The sequence below is a fragment of the Stenella coeruleoalba genome, assembly GCF_951394435.1.
Source record: "Stenella coeruleoalba genome assembly, chromosome: 4".
Classification (NCBI taxonomy): domain Eukaryota; kingdom Metazoa; phylum Chordata; class Mammalia; order Artiodactyla; family Delphinidae; genus Stenella; species Stenella coeruleoalba.
This window is the reverse complement of record NC_137149.1, coordinates 4,909,019-4,937,010: the sequence shown is the minus strand read 5'-3', so window position 1 is coordinate 4,937,010 and position 27,992 is coordinate 4,909,019. Positions and strand designations below refer to the sequence as shown.

Here is a 27,992-nt window from a genome sequence, read left to right as displayed (position 1 = left end):
GGGCTTTATCGCGCTTAATTTCGTTTAACGCAACACGTCCCGCCGACGGCGTCGGGGGCGGACACCCTTTGCCGGATTCACACGTCCACTCACACGCACACACGGATGCTGTCTTCCACTCGGACACCCACGTGTCTCCAGGGCCACAGCCCTGGAGCAGTCTTGGGTCTCCCAGCCTGTGGGCGTTTCCACTGCAGCCAGCGGAAGGGGAGGCTCATTCCTTTAAAACCGCCTCAAGGGATCCTTGTTACTTTGGACCTCCCATAGCCCCCACCCTATAAATAGCTTAAGATCCGCTTCCTCCCAAATCAGTATCACTCCGGTTCGAGGAGTCGCTACCTGGTTGCGCCTGGCTCCGATCCTATGGATCCCCCCTCCCTGTCGCGCTTGGTAGCGCCCGCTTTGTCAGCGCTCTGCGCTCGCCGGTTACCCCCCAGCTCTCGCCGGCTGGCTGCAGCCAGCGCCTTCGCGTCGCAGCAGCCGCAGCACCAGCCACTCAGTCCCGGGCTCGCCTGCCCAGCACCTTCCCCCGGGCCGCGGCGGGAAGAGAAGGAGCCCGGGAGCCTCCCCTCGGACGCCCCCGAGAGTCTGCTCGGCTCGCCCGCGTCGGCGAGGCCCGCGGGTGGGTCGGGCGCGCGAGGGGCCGCGGCGGCGGCAGCGGCGGCGGCGGCGCCCGGCATGTATCAGAGCCCGCGGCGGCTCTGCTCCGCCCTGCTGCAGAGGGACGCGCCCGGCCTGCGCCGCCCGCCCGGCCCGCCGCCGCGCCGCCGCTCGCCGGCGCCCGCCGCCGCCCCCCGCCTCGCTTCCCCCCGGCTCCTGGCGGTGGCCTCGGCGGCCCGCAGTGTCGCGAGGGCTTGCTCCCGAACAGGTGAGTGCGCGGCGGTTCCGGGCGGAGAACGCGGCGGCGGCCAACGCGCGGCCGCCACCTGGAGACGGCGCGGAATGAATGGGAAGCCGGGGGCCGCCGGGCGGTGGGGTCGGACCGGGAAGCGGGCTCCCCTCTCCCTGAGCTGCTGTCTCCGCTCCGCTTTGCGGCTCTGCCCTCGCCTTCCCTTGCCTGGGGCTTGCACCGCGTCCGGTAAGAACCGGAACCCCGCGGGAGCTTCTAGTTTGATCCTTACCGTTCGATGCCGTGGTTTTTGTATTTCTCGCTCTTGACCTGTAAGTTTTCCCCTTCTGAGGCCGCAGATTATTTGTGTTTTGTTTCTAATCGCACTAATGATGGAACATTTTATGCAAACAAACAAAAAATCTAAAGTTACACTTATCTGATCACGTGACCTACATGTCTTTTAGGTTTCTGAATTTTGAAAAATGTCATGTGAACAGTGTTATAACACGCACTGACTCTTTGGACATACATTTGAAATCTTTCGGGAGCCTTCCCGTCTTAATATTTGCGTCATTCTGCGTCCTGTATACCTGGCTTAAGATCTTGCAAAGGTGATGCCGTCTTGGCCAAGAGCCAATTTTATACGTCACGTGCCCTGGATTTCCCCTTTTTGGCCACAGAGGTTTCGCCTGAGCACCCATTACCGCGGCTACAATCTACATACAAAGTAGTCATACTTTTCAAAATGAGGAATAAAGCTTCTCTTTAAAACTGGCAATCTTACCACACTAAAAAAGTGTATTTTGGTTGTGCTCAAGTTTATTGCTGTTTAAGACGTATGAGCATCTTAGATTGTAAATAACTACATTTTGCTCCAAAGGTCTGGATTAACGGTTTGGGGGTTTTTTTGGGGGGTTTTTTTGGCCCCGCTTCGTGGCTTGCGGGATTCCCAGACCAGGGATTGAACCCAGGGCCAGGGCAGTAAAAACCCTGAGCCCTAACCACTGGACCGCCAGGGAATTCCCAAGTTTGGGATTTACTTAAGGACAGATTGAGCAGTAAAAAGAATATGTTCAGTGTGGCTTTCTTTACTTAAAGTGATCACCCAAAATGTGACTAGGGACTTACCTGGCGGTCAAGTGGTTTAAGACTCGGCGCTTCCACCGCAGGGGACGCAGGTTCGATCCCTGGCGGGGGAACTAAGATCCCACATACCCTGCGGTGCGGCCAAAAATAAATGAATAAATAAAATAAAGTAAAATAAATTTAGGATGTTAAAGTGGTTACCGGAGACTCTAAATTCTTCAGTGTTCTTAAAAAGGGTGAATTTGGCAGTCACCGAGATCTTTCCAGTTCTATAGGAGTTTGGCACAATGAAATAACTGTTAGAATGGTTACCACCTAATATCTGATAGTGTTTTTTTATAAAGTATTTTTTAAATAAATAAATTTGTTTATTTATTTTTGGCTGCGTTGGGTCTTCGTTGCGGTGCGCGGGCTTCTCATTGCGGTGGGCTCTAGCGCGTGGGCTTCAGTAGTTGTGGCACGTGGGCTCAGTAGTTGTGGCGCACGGGCTTAGTTGCTCTGCAGCATGTGGGATCTTCCCGGACCAGGGCTCGAACCCGTGTCCCCTGCATTGGCAGGTGGATGCTTAACCACTGCTCCACCAGGGAAGGTCAGTGGTTTTTCTTGCTGGAAGTTTTCAAGAGGAACATTGTTAGGTTTGAGGTAGGAGAAGGGGTGAAAGAAAACCAATTGGGGTCTTCCTAGCCGTCTCTCCTATCTTAACCTTTCACCTTAAGTTTCCTCCAGGCCCCTCGGGGCAGTTAGTCAGTAGGCTCATCTTGGGAGTACAGATAGCTTGCGTAACACACATACAGAGAGCTGTGCTGTTGGCTGAGGAAGAGAGGCCAGAACATTTGAAATCTTAGGCTTTGGACCCAGAAAGATGTTTAATGAACTTTCTGGAAGTCCCCTGAAGTTTTAGAAGGAAATTGAAAGATTTTATGGTAGTTACACTATTGTAAACTATTATAGACAGTTACTACTACAAGATCTAGGCAATTTTCCGGCTTCTGCGCAGTTTTCGCTTCAGCTGCTTGTTGGAAGACACTCATGAATGCATTCATCAGCTCATCGCTTGATCACTCATTCATTCAAAAACTTACAGTCTGTCTCACTCTGTAGATGCTTTATTATAGGAGGTAAAAGAACGTGAGACTTAGCCAGCCTCTAAGGAGTTTAGTGTGCCCAGTAAGAGAGGTGAGTTTTGCACAAAGACGTGACTGTTTAATGAAATCAAACACCTTTTATTCTTAGTCTGTTACAATTAAAGGTTTGCAAATGGCACAAGGATGCCAGAGAGTGCAAAGTCTCTTTTAGCAGTGGTGATCTTTTTCGGCTTCAGAACGTGGTTGGCATTTGAGCTGGGCCTTGAAGTGCAGTTTAGGATGGAAAGAGATTAGAACACTTTGGTTGGGAAAAGCCAGGAGCAAAGTGGAAGGCATGAGGCATGGATGTGTCAGGGTGAGAGAAGAGATACCTTGCAAAATGTTTCCCAAAGAGCCTCGGAACCAGCATTAGGTGCTTTTTAAATAAATGCAGATTCATAGATCCTACTGTAGACTTACTAAACAGAATTGTTACCGGTGGACCCCAGATTCCACATTACTTAACAAAATAGCAACAGTAATAACCAGATTATTCTTACAGGCCCCAAGGTTTAGACATTTGGCTAGAGAAACCTTCAGGGAACTGAAGCTACTCTTCCCTTCAGCACGTTTTTGCGGCGGGGAATGGGTAGTAAAGCCCCACGCTTGACCCCATTTGATAATCGGTTCCTTCCTAACTTAACGCCCCTTGGCAATCAGAGGTCACTGGAAAGATGAGTACAGCCTCTTTGCAGTCATCAAATGCTGGGTTATTAGAATTGAAAGGGGGACCTAGCAGTGTTTTGCTACCTTTTCTCATGGAAGGACAGCAGCTCCATAAAGAAGCACCAGTTGCCACAGTTACTGTGTTGGATGACTGTACTGGTCCGGTGTCATCTGTGGGTTTATAAATGCCTTCCTCCTCAGCTAATGAAGAGTTGGCTGAATTACTGTTCTCCATCACTGGAACATGTTGCTTTTTTTCTTGGTACAATTTTAAAAGCAAATACCGGCTCATTGGAGGAGGCGGCTTTATTTAGTATGTCCCTTAACGGTGTGAGTAAGCTGCTTATGAGAGAGAAGAAATGCAAAAGCTTGTAATTATCAAGCTTCTACAAAAATAAATTGCTTTCTTTGTAGGAGGACCAAGGTATTGTTTTCCTGTAGCATTTAATGGTAAGAGCTTAAATACAGTGAGTTATTGGGGGCTTTTGAATTAGTAACCGTGGCTCCAGGCTCACATTCAACACACTTGTGTGAACATTTGCAAATCATTTAACTTCGCCTGCTGGACTTTACCTAGGGGAAAAAAATTAATAAGGTAAATTGGTATCAGTTGATCCGCAAGTATTACTGAACATAGTACACTTAAAAGGCCAAATATTTTATTGCTTCTCATGACTAATTGCAGCAGAGATTGAGAAGAAAGACGTGAGTGTGGCTAGATTTGTTGGATAAAAACTTTGCTTTGAATGCAAGAAAGGAGGGTGAGAGAAGACCATGTGCCGGAAGAAGGTGGCAGGTATGGGAACAGCGATGAACACCCTGGGAAAAGGGGTACTTGAGAATCATCTGGGCCTTTCACCTGTCTACTTGAATCAGTTTTTCCTGAGAATCCTGGCTGTGTTGTGTTTAACAAATGCCCCAGGTGATTCTCTGGAAAGCCTAGGGAGTCTTTTATAAGCTCCACTCCTAGAGGTACTTGTTCCTCCTGGAAAGTTTGGGAAACCCGGAGAGAATTCTGGACGAGTGTTAAGAGTTGTGAGCTTGGGGCCTAAGACAATTCAGGAGACGCCTGAGCAAGAATGTTTACCTGAGCAAAAGCGAGCTTCAAGGAAAGGAAAGAACTGGTGTCTTTGTGAAAGTTCAGTGAGACAGAACTTGACACTGACATTGTAACGGGAGTGTACGATTTATAGAGTAGGTAGGTGGATAACTATATACTCTGTAGGTTCCTGTGATGGGATGTTTGCTAAAAGAGGTGAGGCGGGTATATTCAGGTTCTTGGAAGGAGGAGGGAGACTCAGCATATATGTTTATTGTTAGGAGTCCCTCTAATGGGGATTCGTAGGACCTTGATAACCACATGAATGGTTCTCACACTTGATGAATACTTAGCAATTCAAGGTTGATGTGCATTTCTCTCTTAGGTGGTTCATGCTGAATTTTATTTGGAAAATTTTCATGATCGTTTTTTTCTTTTTTGAATTTTGTTTTTTTATACAGCAGGTTCTTCTTGGTTATACATGTTAGTGTATACATGTCAATCCCAATCTCCCAGTTCATCCCACCACCACCAGCACCACCCCGCCACTTTCCCCCTTGGTGTCCATATGTTTGTGCTCTACATCTGTGTCTCTATTTCTGCCCTGCAAACCGGTTCACCTGTACCATTTTTCTCGGTTCCACATATATGCGTTAATATACGGTATTTGTTTTTCTCTTTCTGACTTACTTCACTCTGTATGACAGTCTCTGGATCCATCCACGTCTCTACAAATGACCCAATTTCATTTATTTTTATGGCTGAGTAATGTTCCATTGTATATATGTACCACATCTTCTTTATCCATTTGTCTGTCTATAGGCATTTAGGTTGCTTCCATGACCTGGCTATTGTAAATAGCACAGCAATGAACATTGGGGTGCATGTGTCGTTTTGAATTATGGTTTTCTCCGGGTATATGCCCAGTAGTGGGATTGCTGGCTCATATGGTAGCTCTATTTTTAGTTTTTTAAGGAACTTCCATACTGTTCTCCATAGTGGCTGTATCAATTTGCATTCCCACCAACAGTGCAAGAGGGCTCCCTTTTCTCCACACCCTCTCCAGCATTTATTGTTTGTAGATTTTTTTGATGATGGCCATTCTGACTGGTGTGAGGTGATACCTCCTTGTAGTTTTGATTTGCATTTCTCTAATAATTAGTCATGTTGAGCAGCTTTTCATCATGATAGTTTTTTAAAATAATATTTTAAATTACACAAGTAACACATGCCCATTAATAAAAATATTTTCCCTCAGAGCTTAAATGTCTTTGTCAGTACTGGTTATCTCCAGAAGTTTAGGCTTGCTTGTCCTTGGTGTTCAAAAGTTCTGTCAGGATAAATGTCTCAGGTCAGGTGAGCCCATTCAGTCTAAGGCCATCCCATGCTTTAGCACAGGAAGATTTTCTGTTATTTCTTGGGTTATTTTATCATATTCATCACTGTATCATGTTATTGAAAAGTTCAACAATGGTTCAACAATGGACAGATTGTTGTCCATACGGATCCCCACCCTCTGTGGCTCCTCTCAGTTTTTCAAGTCCTTTATCTCTATTTTATGAGATTTTTCTGAACGTGTCTATTTTGCAGTCGTTTACAATTTCTGGGCATTTTCTAGTTCTCCACTCCTTCTTCTCACAGAAGCCTCGTCTTACATTGTGTCCTGTGTAGTTGTAAATATATGTAGCTATGTGTATTTTAGGATTTATAGACCAGATATCCGTTACAACTGTTCATCTCTGCTGCTGTAGTGTGGAAGCCGCCACCGACAACACATAAACCTTATTTATGGACATTGAAGTGTGAATTTCATAGGATTTTCACATCATGAAATATTATTAGGTTTTTTTTTCAACCATTTAAAAATGTCGAAGATCACAGGTAGCACAAATACAGGGCACCGGCCAGATGTGGCTCACGGGCTGTGGTGTGTGGACCTCTGATCTAGAGGGAAAAATACCAGCAGAATAGTCCTCTTGGCTCCATACTCCATGTTTCCATTCGTAGCTGTAAACCTGGCCCACTTCTCGAGTATCCCGGGAACGTCAGTGATGGGCATCAGGTAGTAACACAGACCTGATGTCTTAGTGGAGAGCTGCTGTCCCACCAGATTCTTTTCATTTCTGCCTTTTCAGTTTCCCTTCAGAGCATTCTGCTAGAAAAGCCGGGCTTGTGGAAGTGCTTGGCCAGGCCGCTAACAATATGAGCACCAGTTTTAACAGGTTAACCTCAGCGTTCATCGTGGAGGGGTTTCTCTTTCCCTTAGCCGTATTTTCTAGATGAATCGGGCGTGACTGAAGGTACAGCTTAGCCTTGTCTGGAAGACACGTGGGCGTTCCTGTCTGTGACTGCTGCCCAGCAGAGGTCGTTGGGATTGTCACGCTGTGTCTAGGATCTTGTATTTTTAGACACGCTAGGTTGAGAGCCGTGACCTTCACTCGATATCTCTAGCCACGCCGTGCGGGTCATTACTCCGCTTTGTACACTTTGTGCTGTGCCAGCGTGCGCACCGTGACAGCGGTGACGTCCTCATGACGTTCTCGCAGAGGAGGTGGAATTCGACCTCGTGACCCCGGGCGCACCGTCCTGACTCTGGACCAGCGCTATCAGGGATGCTGCCGAGCAGCGGTCCAGGGTGCAGGCAGCCTTCCACCAGGGCCTGACCCTTTGCCGGTTGTGCAATCCTGAGAAAACCAGGTAATCGCCTCACCTCCGTCGCCGTGTTTATAAAAGTGGGCAAACACAATACCTACTTTGCTGGATTGTTGGAAAGAGTAATGAAAATACATGCAAGGAGCATGGCGCATGCTGGGCTCTCACATGTTAAAAGCGGCTTCTCTTTAAACCCAGAAAGTGCACTCCACTAACAGTAACAAAATAGCTAACATTTAGCTCCCATTTCGAATGTGCTGGGTGTAGCTAGTTCAGTTCAGCGGCCAGTAACTCAGTGAAGAAAGTGAGCCACAGAGGTAAATACCTTGGTCAGGATCTGATTCGTAAAGGAGGAACCGGGATTTGAAACGAGGCAGCCTAACCCGAGTCCGTGTGCTTAAGACCATCTTGCCTCACTGAGAAAAGTGAAAGCTTTCGCCGTAAGGCTTTCCCATGCTTAGAATCCGGTCTCTGGGACCCAGGGAGTGTAACGTACTACAAGTCACAGAACTTGAAGGTGGTCGTGTGCATTTACCAGGCGGACCTGCCGGGGACGTGTTGCACTGTTTTGAGTTTCGGTGTTCTGGCTGATACGGGTACAGAAACACAAAGAGAGGGCCCTGACTACAGTCTCACAAAATTCCAAAAATACAGAGTACATTTAATAGTGGCTCTGGACAAGTCACTTCTGAGCCTCATCTATAAAATAGCCAAGGGGTTCTTGAGAGGGTAACAGGTGTCTCAGCAAGTAAAAGTGCCTAGTGCACCGTAAGGTGCTCTACCAACGTAAGGCGGTTCTTCTGCCCGTGTTTGACAGGGGTCCTTAATGAACACTTTGCTGCCACTTGCCATCCTTTCTTTTATCAACGTTCTTAAAGCGCTAGGCCGGGAACCGGGTACCAGGGGAAGTGGTAATCAAGGCAGATGTAGTCCCTATTCCTCCTATGAGGAGGAATGAGTGAAGGACAGGCATTGTAGTTCAAATGTTAAGGGTCATTTAAGTAAGAGAAGAAGGAGCCACTGGGGCTCGCTCCATGAAGCTGTGAGGTGGGGGGCTGTGAATCTTTGACTTCTTCAGTAAATACGAGCTATACCACATATCCAACACCCAGGCTGCTTTAGGTCGATGGTTATCTTGTGACTGTCTTGAAGGTGGCCGCGTGTGTTCAGGAAGCTGCTCTAAGGAGCCCAGTGAAAGCTAGCGGCTGAGTTAGCCCGTCTAAGCTTCCCGAGGTGGTTCAGCACGCGGCCAGTAGGTGGCAGCACAGGCTCGCTGTTCAGTGATGCCTTCCCGTGACGTCTGTGCTTTACACTTCTGGGTACTTGACGCTTGGAGGTTTCCGCGGGCCCAAGGCTGGTCAGCTCCAGCAGCTTCTCAGGCGTTGGACCCAGAGAATCCTGGCCTTCCTTCCGTTTTTGCTTTTTAACCAGTATTTTTGCCAAGCTATCGTTTCAGGAGACTGAGCTCAGGCTGTTGTGAGAAATTATTAACAGACTGAATGGTTTGGGCAGACTCTAGAAGAAGCAGTTGCTGGGTAAGTAGAGAAATGTTACGTGGAGAGAGGTCTTTCTGCCGAGATTTCTGAGTGCTGTTAGGACTGCTTGAGGTGGTCAGCCCAGTCAGTTTAGGTCTCAGCTGTTTGGGTTCTCATCCAGCCTTTTAGTTATTGATTGAAGGTGTTTTCATGAAACCCCTGATCGTTTGCCTCTGATGGCTGGCACTCTTAGGAACTTATATGGTGGTCTGCCTGTTGCTTTAGTAATCAGTAGCTTAAAGAGTAAATGTATTCTGTATTTTATAGTTAGCCCACTTTTGCTTTATTAGGAAAATAAAGGGATGACAAAATGGGGGCAGTTTACATACCACTGCTGTATTTCTGGAACCTAAATAATGTGAATTCTCTGGCAGACCTTTAAAGGCTGTTACAAAGGTAAGAAGAGTTATTCCTATAAAGTGAAATAGCGACGTATTTGTTCATCGCCATCCTATCATCACGGAATGCAGGCATCCCGTTCTCGGTGTATACGGAAATATGCTTATAGGATTGGGAAACGGCAAGAGATGGGAGTGGTGCAGCTAAATGAGAAATAGAGGCATGAGAGATAAAGCTGTTATCACCTGCCTTTTGCCTGTATAAATTACATCATGTGCATTACATTGAAGTGATGGCTGATAACTTTCTCGAGTAAAGTGGCTGGAAAAAAATGAATTTGGGGCAAAAACCAAATATAATCTGGGGTCAAATAAATAACACTCCAAACACATGTAAAATTCGACCCAGAAGCTAGTATGAGTGCCAAATAAAAGTTCAGTAGAGGTTTTGTCGAGATTTCATGCCTTCCAGTATCTCAGCAACCACCTGGATGAATTGTTTGTGCTGCCTTGCCTCAGGAAAGTGGCTTTCCGTGTTGCTGTTCTGAACCTGTGACAATCGTTTTAAAGCCCTGAATGGCAACCCCTATTAAGGTATAAAACTTCAGCAGAAAGGCAAGCAATTTTGGAATTGGACTTGTATTTATGTGTGAAAAGATTTTTTAAATGGTCGATACTCTAAAAGAAAAAATGACTTTTTTTAAAACAGGTGAGAGAATTGTTACTAAGTTATCCCTCCTCGTAAAAGGGGCATAATCAGAGTGGCTACCGCCTAGGAATGTAGTGAGAATTACTTAATTTGCGAGTGGTGCGTAGTAAGCTTCCAGCAGTCATTAGCCGTCAGGGGCGTCATCCTCCGGGTGGGGGAGGGGCAGAGGGTGTCGCGCGCTCTGCAGCGTTCCTTTGTTCTCAAATTTAGATAACTTGCCTTCCCACCTAGCAGTTCCTGGGTGGCTCTGAGCCTTGCTACGACGGTGTTATAAGTACACAAATAGCATGTGAAGTCTCCTTGGTGTCCACTTTGAGTTATTAATTCCCTAGCACTTCCTTTGAATTGATGTCTCTGTGTTGCCAGAAAGTTTTAAGAAATAAAGCCTTGAAAAATAACTGAGTAAGCGCGTATGTTCTTAGAATAAAAGCCGAAAAGAATAACTGAAGACGGGAAGAAATGAATTGGGTCTTCCCCAGATCCCTTCTGATTGGGTTCAGTTACCTGACTTTATGAGAAGAATATTTTTGAGTTATGGAAAATCTAGCTTAGAAATATAAAGACCGAGGTCAGGGAAGCTTGTCTGTGATTTGGAGATAATACTAGTCTCTGGAGTGCCGTGGAGACAGCCTAGCAGCAGTGACCTCTCCCACCTTTTGTGATCGGATGCTCTGTCAGTTGGAGAAGAATTCAGATACGTGCTCTGTGTGAATTACAGACATGTCTACTTTCTGTAATTTCATTTCACCTTTTTTAGTTCTCATTTTCTCCCCGGGGATTGCTTTGCTTGTATCCCCTGGAACGGGATGTCTACACTCAGGTGATGGTTGGTCTAGAAGAGACAGTCTCACCTTTTGTTTTCTGGACCCCTTCGCAATCTTAAAAAATACGGAGGGTCCCACAGAATTTGGTCTATGTGGGTTAATATATAACATAATTAATATGACCTATGTTTATATATCATGTTAGAAAGTAAGACGAGAATTTTTAAATGTTTATCAAGTCATTTAATAGTAAAATCAGTGTTAACGTAAGTAACACTTTTTAACTGTTTTCCAAGACAAAAAGAAAGTTAGTGAAAGAGTGGCATTGTCTGACCTTTTTGGAAATCTCTTTAAAGTCTGGCTTAATGGGAGACAGCCATATTCTCGTATCTGCTTCTCCATTCAGTCTGTTGTGATATGGTTTGGTTAAAATATATGAAGAAAATTGAGTCTCTCCAGATGATATAATTGGAAAAAAGTATTTTAATAGCCTTATAAGATAATCGTGGGTAGTCTTTTTTTGTAGTAGTCTCTATGTTAATACGTGGTTATTTGTGACGTGGAATCGGATACCATATATATCAGTGAACTTTTGGTATTGGTTATTTGGGAAATGTTGTTTCACTGGGTTATGCAGATCTTCCAAGCGTTACACAGTATAGAAATAACTAGCTTCTCTTGCCACCCATCTTGTCAGAAACTTTTTTTAAGTACTGGGGACTTGTCAGGCTCCCGATGGCAGATATGTTTTCCAGAAGTTTTCCTCGTGGGCAAAAACTCTGTCCGTTGTTTTCCTTCAAGTGACAGGCTGACTTCTTCTTACATTTTTGTGGGTACGTGTCTGCCTCGTGTCCATATGTGATGAACTAGTTTGTCGGCTCTTCGAGGTGAGATGGTGTTCCATGAAGACAGGACCGCGTTCATTTTGCAGCTCAGACGCTCACCCGAGCGCTTTTCCTTACGGCAGCGTATTTTGCGCGCAGCGTGTTTCTGTGGACGCTCCATTTTGTCACCTATTAAAGATACGTCATCGAGGCTGCACATTTCACAGAGATACTTACTACTGCCTCACTAAGCGACATTTTAAAGTAAAACAGGCACTTTTAAACCAAAACCCTGAGTGATGGGGATGCGTACCGTGGCCACTAGTGGAGCCCGGGGCCGCTGGGTGCCGGGACGTGCCGACAGGACAGCGGTTTCACCACGGCTGTGCGGAGAACAACAAGCACCAAGACAGAGAAAACGGCACGTGGGGGCTCGGCGTCATGAACACCTTGGCCGTGCGTGGCTCCAAGAGTCTCAGACATCCCCAGTGGCCCATGAACCATGCCCGCAGCTGCTGCTGGAGCAGCGCCCCATCGGTGGGTCGGAAACCAAACGAAGTCGGGTCACGACCAGCATTTTTTAAAAAAGAAATGGAATGCGCCAGAAAATGGCCCAGATGTCATGCAGAAAGAAGCTGTTCTGTGAACCTCCTCTTAGATATCCATGTGCGCCGTGAGTGCGCACTGAGTTGTGAGTGTAGAATGTGTCCGTTTCCATTTTTATACTTATTGGCTAGATACAGCTGATGTTATACATGTAAATATATAAATATTCATGTGTATTTATTATGTATGTTTACGTAGCATCATGTAAAAATGACAGTTTTAACTGAAAGCGTTCATTGCTACAGAAGTACCTTATCTGCTGGGGCGTGACAAGGCATCAGGACCTCCTAGGGTCCCACAAAAAGATCAAACAAAATTCCTTAAGAAGTAATGTTATATCTTAGCAAAATGTTTTAGATTTATGTTTCTATCCTCAGAATAACCCCGGACATATAAAGATATAAAGTAGACATTTGTAGCGTGGGAAAAAAGCAGGGGGATGGTTAATTAATTAATTTAATTAATTAAATAAATGATTAGCTCATGGCAGACAGCAAGTGGAAAAACACAACCGTCCACATCGCTAATTATCTCTGTATCTACACATCTATATATGTATAGTAAGTGAAACGTGAATTCAGGCTGATATCTCTGACTCCAGCTCAGTACCATGGGATTCCTTTTTTCTTGTTTTTTTAAATTTATTTTTGGTTGCATTCATAGCTGCACATGGGTTTTTCTCTAGTTCTGGCGAGCGGGGGCTACTCTTCGTTTCTTCGTTTTAGTGCGCGGGCTTCTCATCGCGGTGGCTTCCCTTGTTGCGGAGCACGGGCTCTAGGCACGCGGGCTTCAGTAGTTGTGGCTCGCGGGCTCTAGAGCACAGGCTCAGTAGTTGTGGCACACAGGCTTTGTTGCTCCGCAGCATGTGGGATCTTCCACACGCTAAGGACCAGGGCTCGAACCCGTGTCCCCTGCATTGGCAGGCGGATTCTTAATCACTGTGCCACCAGGGAAGTCCTTGCATACCTATTCCTGAATGAACTTAAGTTCACTTAGGTAAATACCTAGGGGCATGAATTCTACGTGTATTTTTAAAACTGCCAAACTGTCTTCCAGAGTGGCTCTACGTGGGAAGCAGTATGTGGGAGTTTGTGAAGGCTTGCTCCTTCTTACTTAAATATTTGATAGACTCACCAGCGAAGCCATCAGGGCCTGGGCCTTGCTTTGGGGCAGGTTTTAACTTAATTTAGTACCTTTGCCGCCCTGGTTGAATACTTCCATGGAGCTGAGGGGGAGGGGTGGCACCAGCTCCGGCAGGACCGGGCACAGGCTAGCACTGTCCTTAACTGAAGTTCAATCGCGTTCGTGAATAAAAGCTTCTCAGTTCGTTGTATGCCTTTGGTCTCCGTCCAGAGCACTGAAATTCAGGCTGGTTTTGACACTCTCGTCCGGGTTGATAATCGTTCTGGGGGAGGACTTGTCGCCTTCCTCGTGTCGTCATGCCTGAAGTCTCCTGCCTCGTGGGTTTCTCCCTCTGCTGTGTCACCCCCGTTAGCAAACAAACGTGATACAGCAGCTTCCCCAAGTTCTCAAGCCGCCATCTCCAGCCACCATTCCATTTCTCTCCTTTTTTGGGGGGAGGGGGGCAAGATTTTCTCAAAATACATCTCCATTCTCTGTCCTGTTCTCCCAACACCTCCACCCAAAATCAAAAATCGCTGTCGTTAAATTCACCAACGTTTCCCATGTCGCTGAATCCAGATCTGAGCTGTGCTCAGTCTTCATTTTCCTTGAACCGTCAGTAGCCCTTGACACAGGACACAGCTCCCTCGTGGACGAAACTTTCTCTACTTTGCTCTCCCGGTTGTCCTGCCCCTGGCCTTTGCCTTCTTTGCAGATTTTCACCACACTCTCCCCAGTCTGATCCAGAGCTGAGTCCTCGTCTGTGCCCGACGTCTTGCATGTGTTCATTTCCAGTTTGCACCTCTCTCCTGAGCATTAGTCATGTCTTACGGCAGATCCCACCCTGTCTTCCTAACTTGTATTGGCAGCTTCACCCTTCTGGTTGCTCTGCCAGCCGCCTTGGGAACTTTTTTTTTTTTTTTTTTTTTTGCTGTACGCGGGCCTCTCACCGCTGTGGCCTCTCCCGTTGTGGAGCACAGGCTCCGGACGCGCAGGCTCAGCGGCCATGGCTCACGGGCCCAGCCGCTCCGCGGCATGTGGGATCTTCCCGGACCAGGGCACGAACCCGCGTCCCCTGCATCGGCAGGCGGACTCTCAACCACTGCGCCACCAGGGAAGCCCCCTTCCTCGGGGCTTTTGCATTCACCATTCCCTCTGCCCAGAATGTTCTTGGATTTCTCTAAGACTGGTTTCCTTATGACAGACCTGTAACCTTTAGTGAGACTTCCTTGAGCGTCCTGTATAAATTAGCAACTTCCAGTCCCTAGCATTCCTGGTCTCCCCTTTCACCTTTTTATTTTGCTCCGAAGCACTTTTCAGCATATGACAAAATGTCTTTCACCCTGTTTGTCTCTCCCCCGTACAAAATAAGCCCCGTAGCCAATAAGGAGAGAGATTTTAGTCTGTTCAGTGATATATCTCCTGTGGACCAGCGTGGTGTCTGAGGCATGGGCTCATGGTGGCCACCTACCAAGGAAGTGGTGGAGTCAGGAAGGAGAGCTGAATACCTTGAGTCCTTTTCTGAAGTCCTTTTCTGATAACTCTTCTCCATCCTGATGGGTTTAGCCCTTACTATACCCCAGCCCATTCCACACAGTATGCATTCACTTTTTCTCTTGTTAATTTATCTCTATATTAATCTTTAACCAGACACTTCTTGAGAGAAAAGATCAGCTCATGTTTTTTAGGTATGGAGCGTTCTTCCCAAAGTTCAGAGAGCAGAGAAATAAGAATGTAGAATCAGCAGACTGCAGACAGATGGTTCCTGAGGACTGCAGGGTTAGGTTAGGTTGTGGAGATTAGTTTTGCCAGTGCCCACTGGCCGAGAGAGTGACCTGCAGGGCTGGACAGAATGCAGAGTGCCCAGTGGGAACAGAGCCTGGCTGTCTAGGAGGAGGGTGGAGTCATCTTCCAGGACCATGTGTCTCTGTCCTGACGCCTTGCTCTCTATGCGAGAAGCCGATGGGTTGACCAGCTTCCCAGGTACTTTGGTATCAGAAGGCATGTCCTAGGCTGGCTTCGTTATTAAACAGGGTATTCAGGCTTGCATCTGTCCATCAACGGGACCGTCCTAGGGTTTCCTGTAAGACCTAAGGAGGAGAGACAGGACTATAGTAAATATGCCCTGAAATTCCCCTCTGCCCAGTCTCTTAGTTGAAATGTTGCCCGATTCTCTTTCTTGGGTAAAGGAATCTCGTGAAACAAGAGCAAAGGGTCTATGTCAGTAAAATTTTTGAAAAGACAACCTTTAGTGCATTCCAGAGTACTTTTATTACACCCAACAGAAATTGTCCATTTGGGGACTCAAATTTAGGGGAATAAAAGTCATTTTGAATAACATACGCAAGTTTTCTTAATAGAGATGTGTGTGCCCTCTAGTAGAAATACTGTTTTGAAATTGCTGCCTGTTCTAACCTAGATGCATTTTCCAAATAATCTTAAAGAAATTATGGTCACTTAACAAGCCTTGTCAGCAGCTCTGGAGAGTGGCACAGCTGAATGGTGGTGGAGCTGGGACTGGAACTGATGCTTTGATACTCACGATGCAGTACATCCTTCCTCTTTTTGGCTGCAAAGCTTTGTCCTTTGATGGTAAATTTAATTTTTGAAAACCACCAAAAGTCACAAATAAGGTGAATGACAAGATTTAATAATCCACTATTGGTCCAAATTGAGCCGGCTTTAACTAGAATGTTTTCCTTGAATGTTGTAGCTAATAGCCTATAAATACATTTCTAAGACCAAACCAAAACAGGACAACAGGGAATGATGAAATTAGAATATCCAATCTGCTTCATCTCACATCTACACAACAGTCTCAGAATAAGAATTCTGATACTACCATTACTAATTTTGATCACTGAAGACCATTTTTTTTAAGTTTTTTATTTTGATAAAGTCCAAATTATCAATGTTTTGTGTGTGGGTTGTGTTTTTTGGAGTTTTTCTGTTTTGTTTTGTTTTGCCGCACCGTGCACGGCTTACGGGAATCTTTAGTTCCCTGACCAGGGATCGAACCCATGCTCCCTGCAGTGGAAGGGCAGAGTCCTAACCACTGGACCGCCAGGGAATTCCCTAAAAACAGTTAAACAATGTTTAACTGAATATGCTTGCTTTCTGGTCCCTGCTCCCCCCCACCCCCATGCTTTTCTGGGGTGTACTAAACCTTCATTGGTTCATTATCAGATCACATAGCCATCGTATATTGTACTCTGTCTTTTAACCTCATTTAGACTTGATTTTCTAAGTAGCTATATGTTTAATATAGTACCACCAGTTCTTAAATCAGTGTCTCTGGTCATTTTGGTCTAAATTTTGTTCTCTAGTTCCAGGGGTGGCAAAGACCTTTCTGAAGAGGGCAGGATAGTAAACATTTAGGCTTTGAGGGCCAAAAACAATCCTGTCACATAGTGTGTGTGTGTGTGTGTGTGTGTGTGTGTGTGTGACATCTCTTTAAAACCATTCTTTGCTTGAGGACTGTACTAAAATACATCTAGCTGCAGTTTGCCGTCCCCTACTCTAGTAGTTTCTGGAAGAAGTGCTCCTGGCATCCGTGTTCCAGTTTTGCTGGATATAAAATCCTTGGCTCGGGTACTGATGAGCCATCTATATAAAGTTTGACGTATATTTGAAATACGTAACTTCATTTTCTTCTGGTATAAAACATTGCAGTTGAAGTCCGGTGATGCTCTAATTGTCCTTGTAAGTTACTTGCTGCTTTTGCCTAGAGCCCAAGGGATCTTTTCTTTTTCTTTTTCTTTTTCTTTTTCTTTTTCTTTTTCTTTTTTCTTTTTCTTTTTCTTTTTCTTTTTCTTTGCAGCCCAGTTGGTGTTGGTCATTCTGGGTTGATATTCTCAGGTATGTGTGTCCATGATACATGTTTTTTTAACCTCATAATTTTTTCCTCTTAAACCATTCACTTTATTTTTTTCCAACTTTATTGAGGTATAATTAACAAATAAAAATTGTATGTATTTAAGGTAAACCACACGATATTTTGATATTTGTAAACGTTGTGAAATAATTACCTCAGTCGAGCTAATTAACATATGTCACTCACATAGTTACCCTGTGTGTTTGAGAGAGTGGGGACGTGAGATCCCTTTAGATCTCCTCTCTTAGAGGATTTCAAGCATGGAATACACTACTGTTAACTGCAGTCACCATGCTGTACGTTAAACCTCCAGAACTTAATTCATCCTGCATGATTGGAACTTTGTGCTCCTAAAAGTTTTCTCGATTTTTAGTTTTTAGTATTTGTTTCATTTCCTGATATGTTGCATCTTCGCTTAAAATTAGTGCATAATGTTTGCCACTGCCTCTTAAATGGTTTCTCTCCTCATTTCTTTTTGGTATGTTTTTTGTTACTAATTCCTTGTGTTGCCTCACTTCTGAGTTTTCTAATTTAGGCTATTCTGTCATTGTCTTATCTTTTAGCTCATTTTGCAGTAGGATATAATTTTGATTGGCTTCCTCGCCGTCTGTTTCCGGCACACGTTTATTGTCTGAACAGACGCCCACCTGTTCCTTATTCACTTCACGTGAAGGTTTTTCTAAGTTTTTTAGAAGGAAGTGTGGCTCGGGACAGTCTTTCTGGCTTCACGTAACTCCTCAAACCTTCGACTCCTGTTGGACACGGCTACCCTCTTCTTCACATGCCTTTTCACATAGTACTTGCTTTTTATCACAGCAACTACCCCAGAACTCAGCTTGGCAAGGATATGATGGCATTAAAAGGATGTAGAGCAGTCCTGTTGAAAGTGAGCTGCATCAAGCTGGTCCTTTGCCTAGAGCCTGACAAACGCCACATACTGGAGCCCCTGTGCCTTTGCTGTGACGCCCTGTGACAGTTTGGTCGACCGTTAGGGTGATGCTGATGCTGCCGATCTGGAAACCACACTTGAGAAACCAGTAGGACTTTTTTTTTTTTTTTTAATTTATTTTATTTTTTGGCTGTGTTGGGTCTTCCTTGATGCGCGCGGGCTCTCTCTAGTTGCAGCGAGCGGGGGCTACTCTTCATCGTGGTGCATGGGCTTCTCATTGCGGTGGCTTCTCTTGCTGCAGAGCACGGGCTCTAGGCGTGTGGGCTTCAGTAGTTGCAGCACGCGGGCTCAGTAGTTGTGGCTCACAGGTTCAGCAGTTGTGGCGCACGGGCTCTAGAGCTCAGGCTCAGTAGTTGTGGTGCACAGGCTTAGTTGCTCCGCAGCATGTGGGATCTTCCCAGACCAGGGCTCGAACCCATGTCCCCTGCATTGGCAGGCGGATTGTTAACCACTGTGCCACCAGGGAAGTCCCCCAGTTGGACTTTTTACTGCCTTTTATTTATTTGTTTATTTATTTATTTGTGTGTGTGTGTGTGTTATTTTCTGCTTTATAACAAAGTGCATCAGCTATACATATACATATATCTCCATATCCCCTCCCTCCCTCCCTATCCCACCCCTCTAGGTGGTCACAAAGCACCGAGCTGATCTCCCTGTGCTATGCGGCTGCTTCCCACTAGCTAGCTATTTTACATTTGGTAGTGTATATATGTCCATGCTACTCTCTCACTTTGTCCCAGCTTCCCCTTCCCCTTCCCCGTGTCCTCAAGTCCATTCCCTACGTCTGCATCTTTATTCCTGTCCTGCCCCTAGGTTCTTCAGAACCTTTTTTTTTTTTAAGATTCCATATATATGTGTTAGCATACGGTATTTGTTTTTCTCTTTCTGACTTACTTCACTCTCTATGACAGACTCTGGGTCCATCCACCTCACTACAAATAACTCAATTTCGTATCCTTTCATGGCTGAGTAATATTTTTACTGCCTTAAAAAAAAAAACCCAAAAAACCAGAAGTACAGAAGAAAGATTTTCAGAGTTGTACCGCCAGCCAAGAAGAAAGCTCCTCTGGACCCATGTACTCAGAGAGGCAAACAGATTTATTAAAGGGAATTTAATATACTGAAATCAAACAGTTTCGGGACAGGTGTGTGCGTGTGTTCACGCGTGTGCGTTTGTGAGAACAGGCTTGCTGGCAGTCGCACGTGCACAGAAATGTATGTTGGGAAAACTGGTGTGTTTCTTTGCCTCCATCTAGCTTTCTTGCTGGGGAACTACTTTTGAGTTGATGAAAAGGAACAGTAGAAAGCATGCTTGCATGCTTGTTAACCCTTGGTGGTGAACACTTGAGTCTGCTTTTGTGACCTGCTACAGCAGGTTCCATCCACCGCTAGTTTCAGATGCAATCCGCTTGCCAAATAATACGTTTTATGAAGGAAACTTTGTGTCCTGCAAGAGGAGGCCAGGACTTGGACGGGGTAGGGAAATCCAGGTTCCTCCATACCAGGAACCGCGCACAGAATCGAGGAGGTGGTTCCAGGTAGAAGGTGCCCCTAATGCGCACTATAATGAGAGGCAACACGGCTGACCTTGAAAGGAGCAGGCGGCTACTTACCAGGGAGGCGCGGGCACAGCTCTCCTCACGCGGACTCGTTGAAGGTTGTGCTCTAGTCTCCTTAGTGAGTTCATGTCCAGTTGCATAACAGTAGGAAGCCTCGGAGGCGCACTGACAGTGCCTCCCGCACCGCTCCTCCCCCTTTCTCCTCCCAGGATCCCAGAAAATGTGGGCAACTGCCTGTGCTCCCAGCCCCGTTTCTGACTTGTTAAAAGTCTGGCGGTCGATATTAGATGACAGACCATACTGCTCCGTGATGTCCGGAGTCCCACAGAGAGCCAGATCCCTGGTGGACAGTTAACATGGACGAGAAGTGGGATATGGACTTAATCCAGCCGTTTCTCGCCACAGCAGAGGCATCTGTATAGGTGACATGGCTAGGGCAACAGCCTGCTCTAACCGAACCTGTTCTCCAGGATTAACTGGGCTTTCTGATACCTGGCTCTGTACACACTGGCCTTCACGTTCTCACTTAAAATGCACAGAAAAAGGAATATGGATTTTGTTTTGCCGTGCTTTCATAAGACTGCGTCTGTAAATTATAAAGACAGATCCTAGGTTAGAATAAGCCATAAAGATCGAGGTATCTCAACAGCGGTATTTCAAGTACCCGCGCTAAGAGAAAGCTAGAACCCGGAAGCTCTCTAATCCACCCTGTAGAACGCGAACGTGGCAACATCGCCCTAAAGTGAGCTCGCGAGCCCGCGGCTTCCGTGGACAGTGCCTTGTCTTCCGGCGAGGAGCCGGGCGAGTGACTGTGCTTTCCTTCCCCGCAGCGTGTCCCATGGGAAGCGGCACGAGCCGGCTCTACAGCGCTCTCACCAAGACCCTGGACGGCAGCTCCGCCTCCCAGCACCCAGCGTATCTGGTGGCCCCCGACCCGGAACACCTGGAGCCCATTGACCCTAAAGAGCTCCTTGAGGAGTGCAGGGCCGTCCTGCACACGCGGCCTCCCCGCTTCCAGCGGGGTTTCGTGGATCTGAGGGCCGATGGCCCCAGTAGTAGCCACACACCCATCCGGGTCATGCAGTGGAACATCCTTGCCCAAGGTACGTGTGCGCGCAGGGAGAGGGGCGGGGCGCTGGGGCCGCCCGGGGAGCTCCCGCACGGGGAGGCCAGGAAGGGGTGACGTCTGGCTTTCACTGGCCACTCCATCAGCTGAAGACGTACTCCTTCCCCTCCACGTGTGCAGACTTTCCGTGCTCGGGGAAGTGTCTGCTTCGCGGCACGTGCTTCCTGTCGCCTGTTAGCCCATAAGCTTTCATCAGTTGTCCACAGCACTAAGATAGCACCTGGAAGGGGGAAACTGAGTCTACCAAACGGGTGACCCTGAACCTTCTGCAGGGAATGGGGGCTGTGGTGGGGTGGCGCTGAGTCGGGGTACTCCTGCGGCCAGCTTCTTATCCAGACGCCTCTTCATATAATTTGAGGCCAGAGATGTTGCTTCAGTTCTCTGTGCTTTAAGATACTACTCTGTACGGTAGCAAGGACTCCTTTCCTGCGTCCGCTCAGTTAAAAAACAGGTGTGTCAGTCAACCTTATTGCCGATCACGTGGCAGTTGAAATTTTAAGAAGAAACCAGGGTCACCATTTTTTCTGGAAAAGAAGGGCATGCTCCCTGACTTTCCACTCTTTGATTCATTTGTTTTTTCCAGGTGTAGGAAAAAGCTGCCCATTATTCTAAGTGGTGTCTATAAAGGCCTAGTATGGCTTATTATAAGTCAGTGTTGAAAGCACTCTCTAGAGTTAAATGTATTTACTTTGTCTGGCATAGTTTAGATCTCTTGGACGCCAGAGAACACTGTCTAAAGCTAAAACTTAAGGAGATCTTATGTCCTAGAACATAGTGACAAGAGATAGTTTTAATACGAAAGGATCGGATAGTTGCTTGCTTCATCTGCATGGTAAGAGGTCGGGGCAGTAAGAGAAGAACCACCCAGGGCATCTGAAGCAGGGGAAGCGCTCTGAAGGTCTTGGGTAGCGTCAAGCCTGAGGAGACTCGCAGGTACCTGGTAGCGGTTCTTAGTCGCTGACCACTGACCGGCTTTTTTCTTTCAGCTCTTGGAGAAGGCAAAGACAACTTTGTACAGTGCCCTCTTGAAGCACTCAAGTGGGAAGAGAGGAAATGTCTCATCCTGGAAGAAATCCTAGCCTACCAGCCCGATATACTGTGCCTCCAAGAGGTGGACCACTACTTCGACACCTTCCACCCCCTCCTCAGTAGACTGGGCTATCAGGGCACGTTTTTCCCCAAGCCCTGGTCACCTTGTCTGGATGTGGAACACAACAACGGACCAGACGGCTGTGCCTTGTTTTTCCTCCAGAACCGATTCAAGCTAGTCAACAGTGCCAACATCAGGCTGACGGCCATGACGTTGAAAACCAACCAGGTGGCCATTGCCCAGACCCTAGAGTGCAAGGAGTCCAGCCGACAGTTCTGCATCGCCGTCACCCACCTGAAGGCTCGCACTGGCTGGGAGCGATTTCGATCGGCTCAAGGCTGTGACCTTCTCCAGAACCTGCAGAGCATCACCCAGGGAGCCAAGATTCCCCTCATCGTTTGCGGGGACTTCAACGCAGAGCCGACAGAGGAGGTCTACAGACACTTCGCCTCCTCCAGCCTCAACCTGAGCAGCGCCTACAAGCTGCTGAGCGCGGACGGGCAGTCGGAACCTCCGTACACGACCTGGAAGATCCGGACCTCGGGCGAGTGCCGCCACACGCTGGACTACATCTGGTATTCCAAGCACGCGCTCAGCGTGAGGTCGGCCCTGGATCTGCTCACGGAGGAGCAGATTGGACCCAACCGCCTGCCGTCCTTCAATTACCCTTCAGACCACCTGTCCCTAGTGTGCGACTTCAGCTTTAACGAGGAGCGTTGATGGACCTTTATACCTGCTTGTCTGTGTCTCCTTCATCCCAAGTCTTAACCAGGGACGTTTCGGGAAGCTGAAATGAGATGAGAGGTTGACTGAGGAAGGCCCCCCAGTTCCTCTCACTTCGGTTTCCATGTCTCCAGCATGCCCTTGGGAAGGAACCCCATTTGCTCACAAACCTTTTCCATTAAAACCTACAGCGAAAAAGGTGTTTGCACTCCAGGTTTGGTTTGTATTGTTTTCTTTCCCTTAGCGTTAATTACATTTTGATCCTTTAAGGGCATTATATTTGGCTTTGTTCCGAAGCTCTTTCAGTTTCAGGATCCTGTATCGAAATAGACTTGCTCGAGTCCCCTGTAATTAACAAGTATGCAAGAACAGTTTCTCTAGACAACGTTTCCAGTTATTTATTTGTGGTTTTTTAAAAATATCAACAAGTCATGCATGGCAATATTTATTTTTTTTATATTTTCGTGTAAAATTAAGTAAATAAATTATAGCATTATGAACATTTAAAAACCATGCAAAACATAAGTTATAGAGTAATTTATAGTAATCTTCTTAAAACGTTAAAGATGTTCTTACTTGGGGTCTAATAAAATCGTAGTGTACAAAGGAACCGTTTAGGCTGGAGGGGTTTTTGCTTGCTATTTAAGTGGAAATATCAGTTCTCCTTGATACATTCTTCACAAATCCTTGCTGTGTCTCCGTGTCCCCCATTATTATGTTTCTTGAAGAAATTCCATTTCTGGTTTTCCATCGGAATGCTATCGGTGTACATTTGCGGTCACTCAGAAGTGTCATTATATGTATTGAATATGCTTTGCACGGTAGGTCGTTTAGGAGCTGATATGTGGCAGTGGCTAAGTCAGTGGGACCTTCTTTTCAGAGATGGGAAACTATTTCTAGCCTGTTAATGAGGCTGTCGTTGAGATTTACTAAGATAGCCAGGTGACTGGTTTAAAACAACTAGAAAGCAGAATATAGAGTTAGAAAGATAACCCGGAATTCTCTTCCCTCAGAAATAAAAGTGGTAAAGATAACAGGTGAAACCCCTTCCTAACAAAAATCCCCCAAAAATAGCCCACTGGTAATAAATGGATAGATGTTTTAACCCATGAGTTGTAAATATTTAAGATCAATAAATAAATGGTCTTTTAAAGCCAGTGTTTTCATATCTTGTCTTTTCGATGCAAAGAGAATCTGAGAACAGACTGGATCTTTCAATCCTCTTAATGCGGTGCCCACACCGTCCTTTCCACTCACACCTTCATTTTTAAACTGGACACAGGTGGATCTGTAGCTGCACGTTGAAGGCATCTGTGCTATGCTTATGAGGTGTCGCTCGGTGACAGGGTTGGAGTCCCCAGAGTAGTTCCTCCAGACATTTCTGCATTGGAACCACTTCGGAGACAAGTGAGGTTTTCAGTATATTGTATACACGAAATCTTGGGACTACCTGGAAGGAATGGCAGTTGGGAAGGACATCTGTACCAACTGTCATCTGGTTCAGGTCTTAGCGTGACTAGTTCATATGTTGTTGAGAAGCAGAATACTGATCCGTACAGCAGGCATTGAATGTTGTTTACCTACCGCAAAACACACCAACCTGAAGAGAAATTATAATACCCATATCATAAGCAAATCTGGATGAGAATGAAAGCCAAAAGAGTGTTTGAATTTCAAATGTTGTCCACCAGTATACAAGCTAGCAGGCTGTGGTTTGGGGGTGGAACTGGGGGTGGGAGGGAACGCCACTGAGCAGAAGGGCTTCGGGAATACCAACAAGTCATCCTTCAGTATTAGCGGGGCCGCAGGCCTAAGCACTTACCAGTGTGCTTTTGTTGTTTGTATTTGTCTTCATTTAAAATGTAATCACGTGAGCATTTTATGTAAACAGGTTTTTAGTATATAAATCTTGATAGGTGGCACTTTTATATTTTATTTTTACTTCCCCTCTAGTCTTTCTTTGCAGGCAGCTCTGCCTTGTGGACCATCAGGGTAACCTGAAGGCATAACAGTAAATAATAAATCTATTCTAAATTTTTTTAAGTATGTTCCATTACTGAGTTTCTCTTACTCCATCCCTATGTACCTTTTGATCCAGCTTTTCCTTTTATATCCCATAATATTTTGATTGTGGTTGTAATTAGAGTCTTAGAAATTGTGCAGATTCTTGATGACAGAGTGAGAGTGGATTTTTGTTTTTCTTCCTCCATGCCGTATTTCAGTAGACTCCATTCTACGAGGTAGTAGGAATGGCCGCCTCATTTACTTAAGTAAAGCATAGTGGCGTATATCTGTATAACATTTGAGTTCCTTATCTTTGGTTCTGAGAGCTTTACATATGATCTTAAAACTACTCTTAATTTAAAATGGGGCTTAAAAGGTCCAAATAATTTGACCAAAGTCTCAGGATTCACCCTCAGGTCTGTCATGACCCCAAAGGGCTCACTTCCTTCCCCACCACCATGTGCCCTTGGCCTTGAGTGAGTACAGATGGGAGAAAAGTAATATTCTTGGGGTGGAAGAGATTTGTTGAATGCAAAATGGTCAAACACATAAGTCATACTTTTTTTTTTAATATTTATTTACTTATTTATTTATATTTATTTTTTGGCTGTGTTGGGTCTTCGTTTCTGTGCGAGGGCTTTCTCTAGTTGCGGCCAGCGGGGGCCACTCTTCATCACGGTGCGCGGGCCTCTCACTGTTGCGGCCTCTCTTGTTGCGGAGCACAGGCTCCAGTCGCGCAGGCTCAGTAGTTGTGGCACACGGGCCTAGTTGCTCCGTGGCATGTGGGATCCTCCCAGACCAGGGCACGAACCCGTGTCCCCTGCATTGGCAGGCGGACTCTCAACCACTGCGCCACCAGGGAAGCCCCCATAAGTCATACTTTTATAGTACACATACAGTATAGAGTTAGAAGCAAGATACAGAGGCTGAATAGTGGCTGTAGAGCGGATTTCAGTTACTCTGATATAATAGTAAAGCAGTACTGCCAAAATTAGAACATCTGATACCGTTTGCATAGTTTGATGGTGGCTTTTTTTTTAAAGGAAGCAGTAAGAGCTGTAGTAGTGTTTCAAACTAAAGGAGGAAACTGATGCAAATATTCTGTATTTGAATCATTCTTTTTGTTGTTGTTGCGGTGGTGGTGGTACGCGGGCCTCTCACTGTTGTGGCCTCTCCCGTTGCGGAGCACAGGCTCCGGGACGCGCAGGCTCAGCGGCCATGGCTCACGGGCCCAGCCGCTCCGCGGCATGTGGGATCCTCCCGGACCGGGGCACGAACCCGTGTCCCCTGCATCGGCAGGCGGACTCTCAACCACTGCGCCACCAGGGAAGCCCGAATCATTCTTTTAAAACATGCAAAATTTTATAATGAAGGGAATGTTGCCTCTGATTACACGATGTGTCTTAGACTTGAGAGATTTCCAAGATTTAAATTCTATAAAGAGAGAAAAACACATGCTCATAATCATAATTGATTTCAATTTTAAAAAAGGAAAGGCATCCAAAAAAATGAACGTGCTTGCATAAGGAGCTCTGATGAACTTTCTAAAATGACAGGTAGAAAACTACGGCACAGGCAGGCCTTTATCTAGAGTGGATGGATACCGGAATGGCAGCGGTCTGGAGCTGGGCTTACAAAAGCAAATCGTGTACAAGGGCATGGGCTGTTAAGTAAAAAGACTTAGCTGTGACCACTGTGGTTCTATCTCTAGGGCCTCAGTTTTCTCATCCAGGGAGTACAGCATCATACCTGCCCTGTCAACCTCATAGATTTGTGAGGTGTTTGTAAAACGATATTGTAAATTGTAATATAATATATATGTAAGTCGTTGAGTAAACAGTGCTTAAGATTCAGAGCAAGAAAAGGAAGGGCACTGTTCTGGATGTCCTAACAAGCCACTCTTCAGATCATTCCAAGGGGAATAATCCTTCAATTTTAAAGGGCAGAACTAGTAGTGTTAATAGAAAATTAAGGGACTTCCCTGGTGGCACAGTGGTTAAGAGTCCGCCTGCCAACGCAGGTGACACGGGTTCGATCCCTGGTCCAGGAAGATCCCCCATGCGGCGGAGCAACGAAGCCCATGCGCCGCAACTACTGAGCCTGTGCTGTAGAGCCCGCGAGCCACAACTACTGAGCCCGCACGCCTAGAGCCCGAGCTCCGCAACAAGAGAAGCCACCGCAATGAGAAGCCCGCGCACCACAATGAAGAGTAGCCCCCGCTCGCCGCGACTAGAGAAAGCCCGCGCGCAACAACAAAGACTGAACGCAGCCAAAAATAAATAAATAAGAATTAAAAAAAAAAATTAATCCCCAAATAGGTGAGGGGCTGATAGAATGGCAGGATTTTTTCCCCCTAACTCTTCCTCCAGGAAGTTGTGAGGCTGTGGGTTGGTGATTCGGTTCTTTAATTTCAGGAGAGGATTTCAACCCTACTTTGATTTGTAAAATAGAAATATCTGCCTGCCTTTGGGGCCCTAGCTCCCCAGATTTCTGTGGAAAGCTCACTTCTAAGAAAACATTTATTAGGCATGTAGACAGACCCATTCCTCTTGACAGAATGTTAGGGAAAGCTTTGCTTCTTCTAAGCAGCTGGTAAACTGAGACATGAATCTCGGTACGTTGAATTCTTTTTTGCTTTGGCTGCCGAGACATTCAAAGCCAAACCTTATAGCTGCATTTTAATTGCTGTGTAACATTCTATAGCATGTATTCTATTCTCTTTTGCCATCCTGCCTTTTTTTCCCTTGCATCATTGTCTCGTACCTGCTTGCTTTTGTTAACTTTCATTTATTCTTACAATACGTAAACTATCTGAAATTCTTTTGAGTATGAGTTAAATTGCCACACTGAACAGATTCAGGCCTCTAGATGTAGACCACTTGCGTATGTACTGAAATATGATTACAGAGTTCTGAATCATAGGGAGGAAACACCAGTCAGGAGATACGATGGGAAGCTGGACATGGGATACCGCGGCATCTGCCTTCCATTGGTAAACCTGAAGGGAACACCCAGCAAAATTCTGCAACATTTCACAGTTTACTTTGTGAGAAAGTAAGATCATTGCATGGTGGGATAGACTTATTCAGGCACTAACCTTGTTCCACCCCAAGCCCTGCCTTTTTTTGTTGTTTATTTTTGGCTGCATTGGGTCTTCGTTGCTGTGCGCGGGCTTTCTCTGGTTGCAGCAAGCAGGGGCTACTCTTCGTTGCGGTGCGCGGGCTTCTCATTGCGGTGGCTTCTCGTTGCGGAGCACGGGCTTTAGGCGCTTGGGCTTCAGTAGTTGTGGCACGTGGGCTCAGTAGTTGGGGCTCGCGGGCTCTAGAGCGCAGGCTCAGTAGTTGTGGTGCATGGGCTTCGTTGCTTCGCG

At 46.2% G+C, this 27,992-nt stretch overlaps 1 protein-coding gene across 1 annotated transcript; it reads left to right on the top strand.

The window, feature by feature from the left end:
• Positions 1-165: 165 nt before the first annotated feature.
• On the top strand, positions 166-23,723 carry NOCT (nocturnin). The gene is made up of 3 exons (XM_079919727.1): positions 166-868; positions 20,510-20,782; positions 21,792-23,723. Exons 1-3 carry the CDS (start codon positions 364-366, stop codon positions 22,613-22,615), a joined length of 1,602 nt encoding a protein of 533 aa, XP_079775853.1. The 5' UTR covers positions 166-363; the 3' UTR covers positions 22,616-23,723.
• The last annotated feature ends 4,269 nt before the right edge of the window (positions 23,724-27,992 follow it).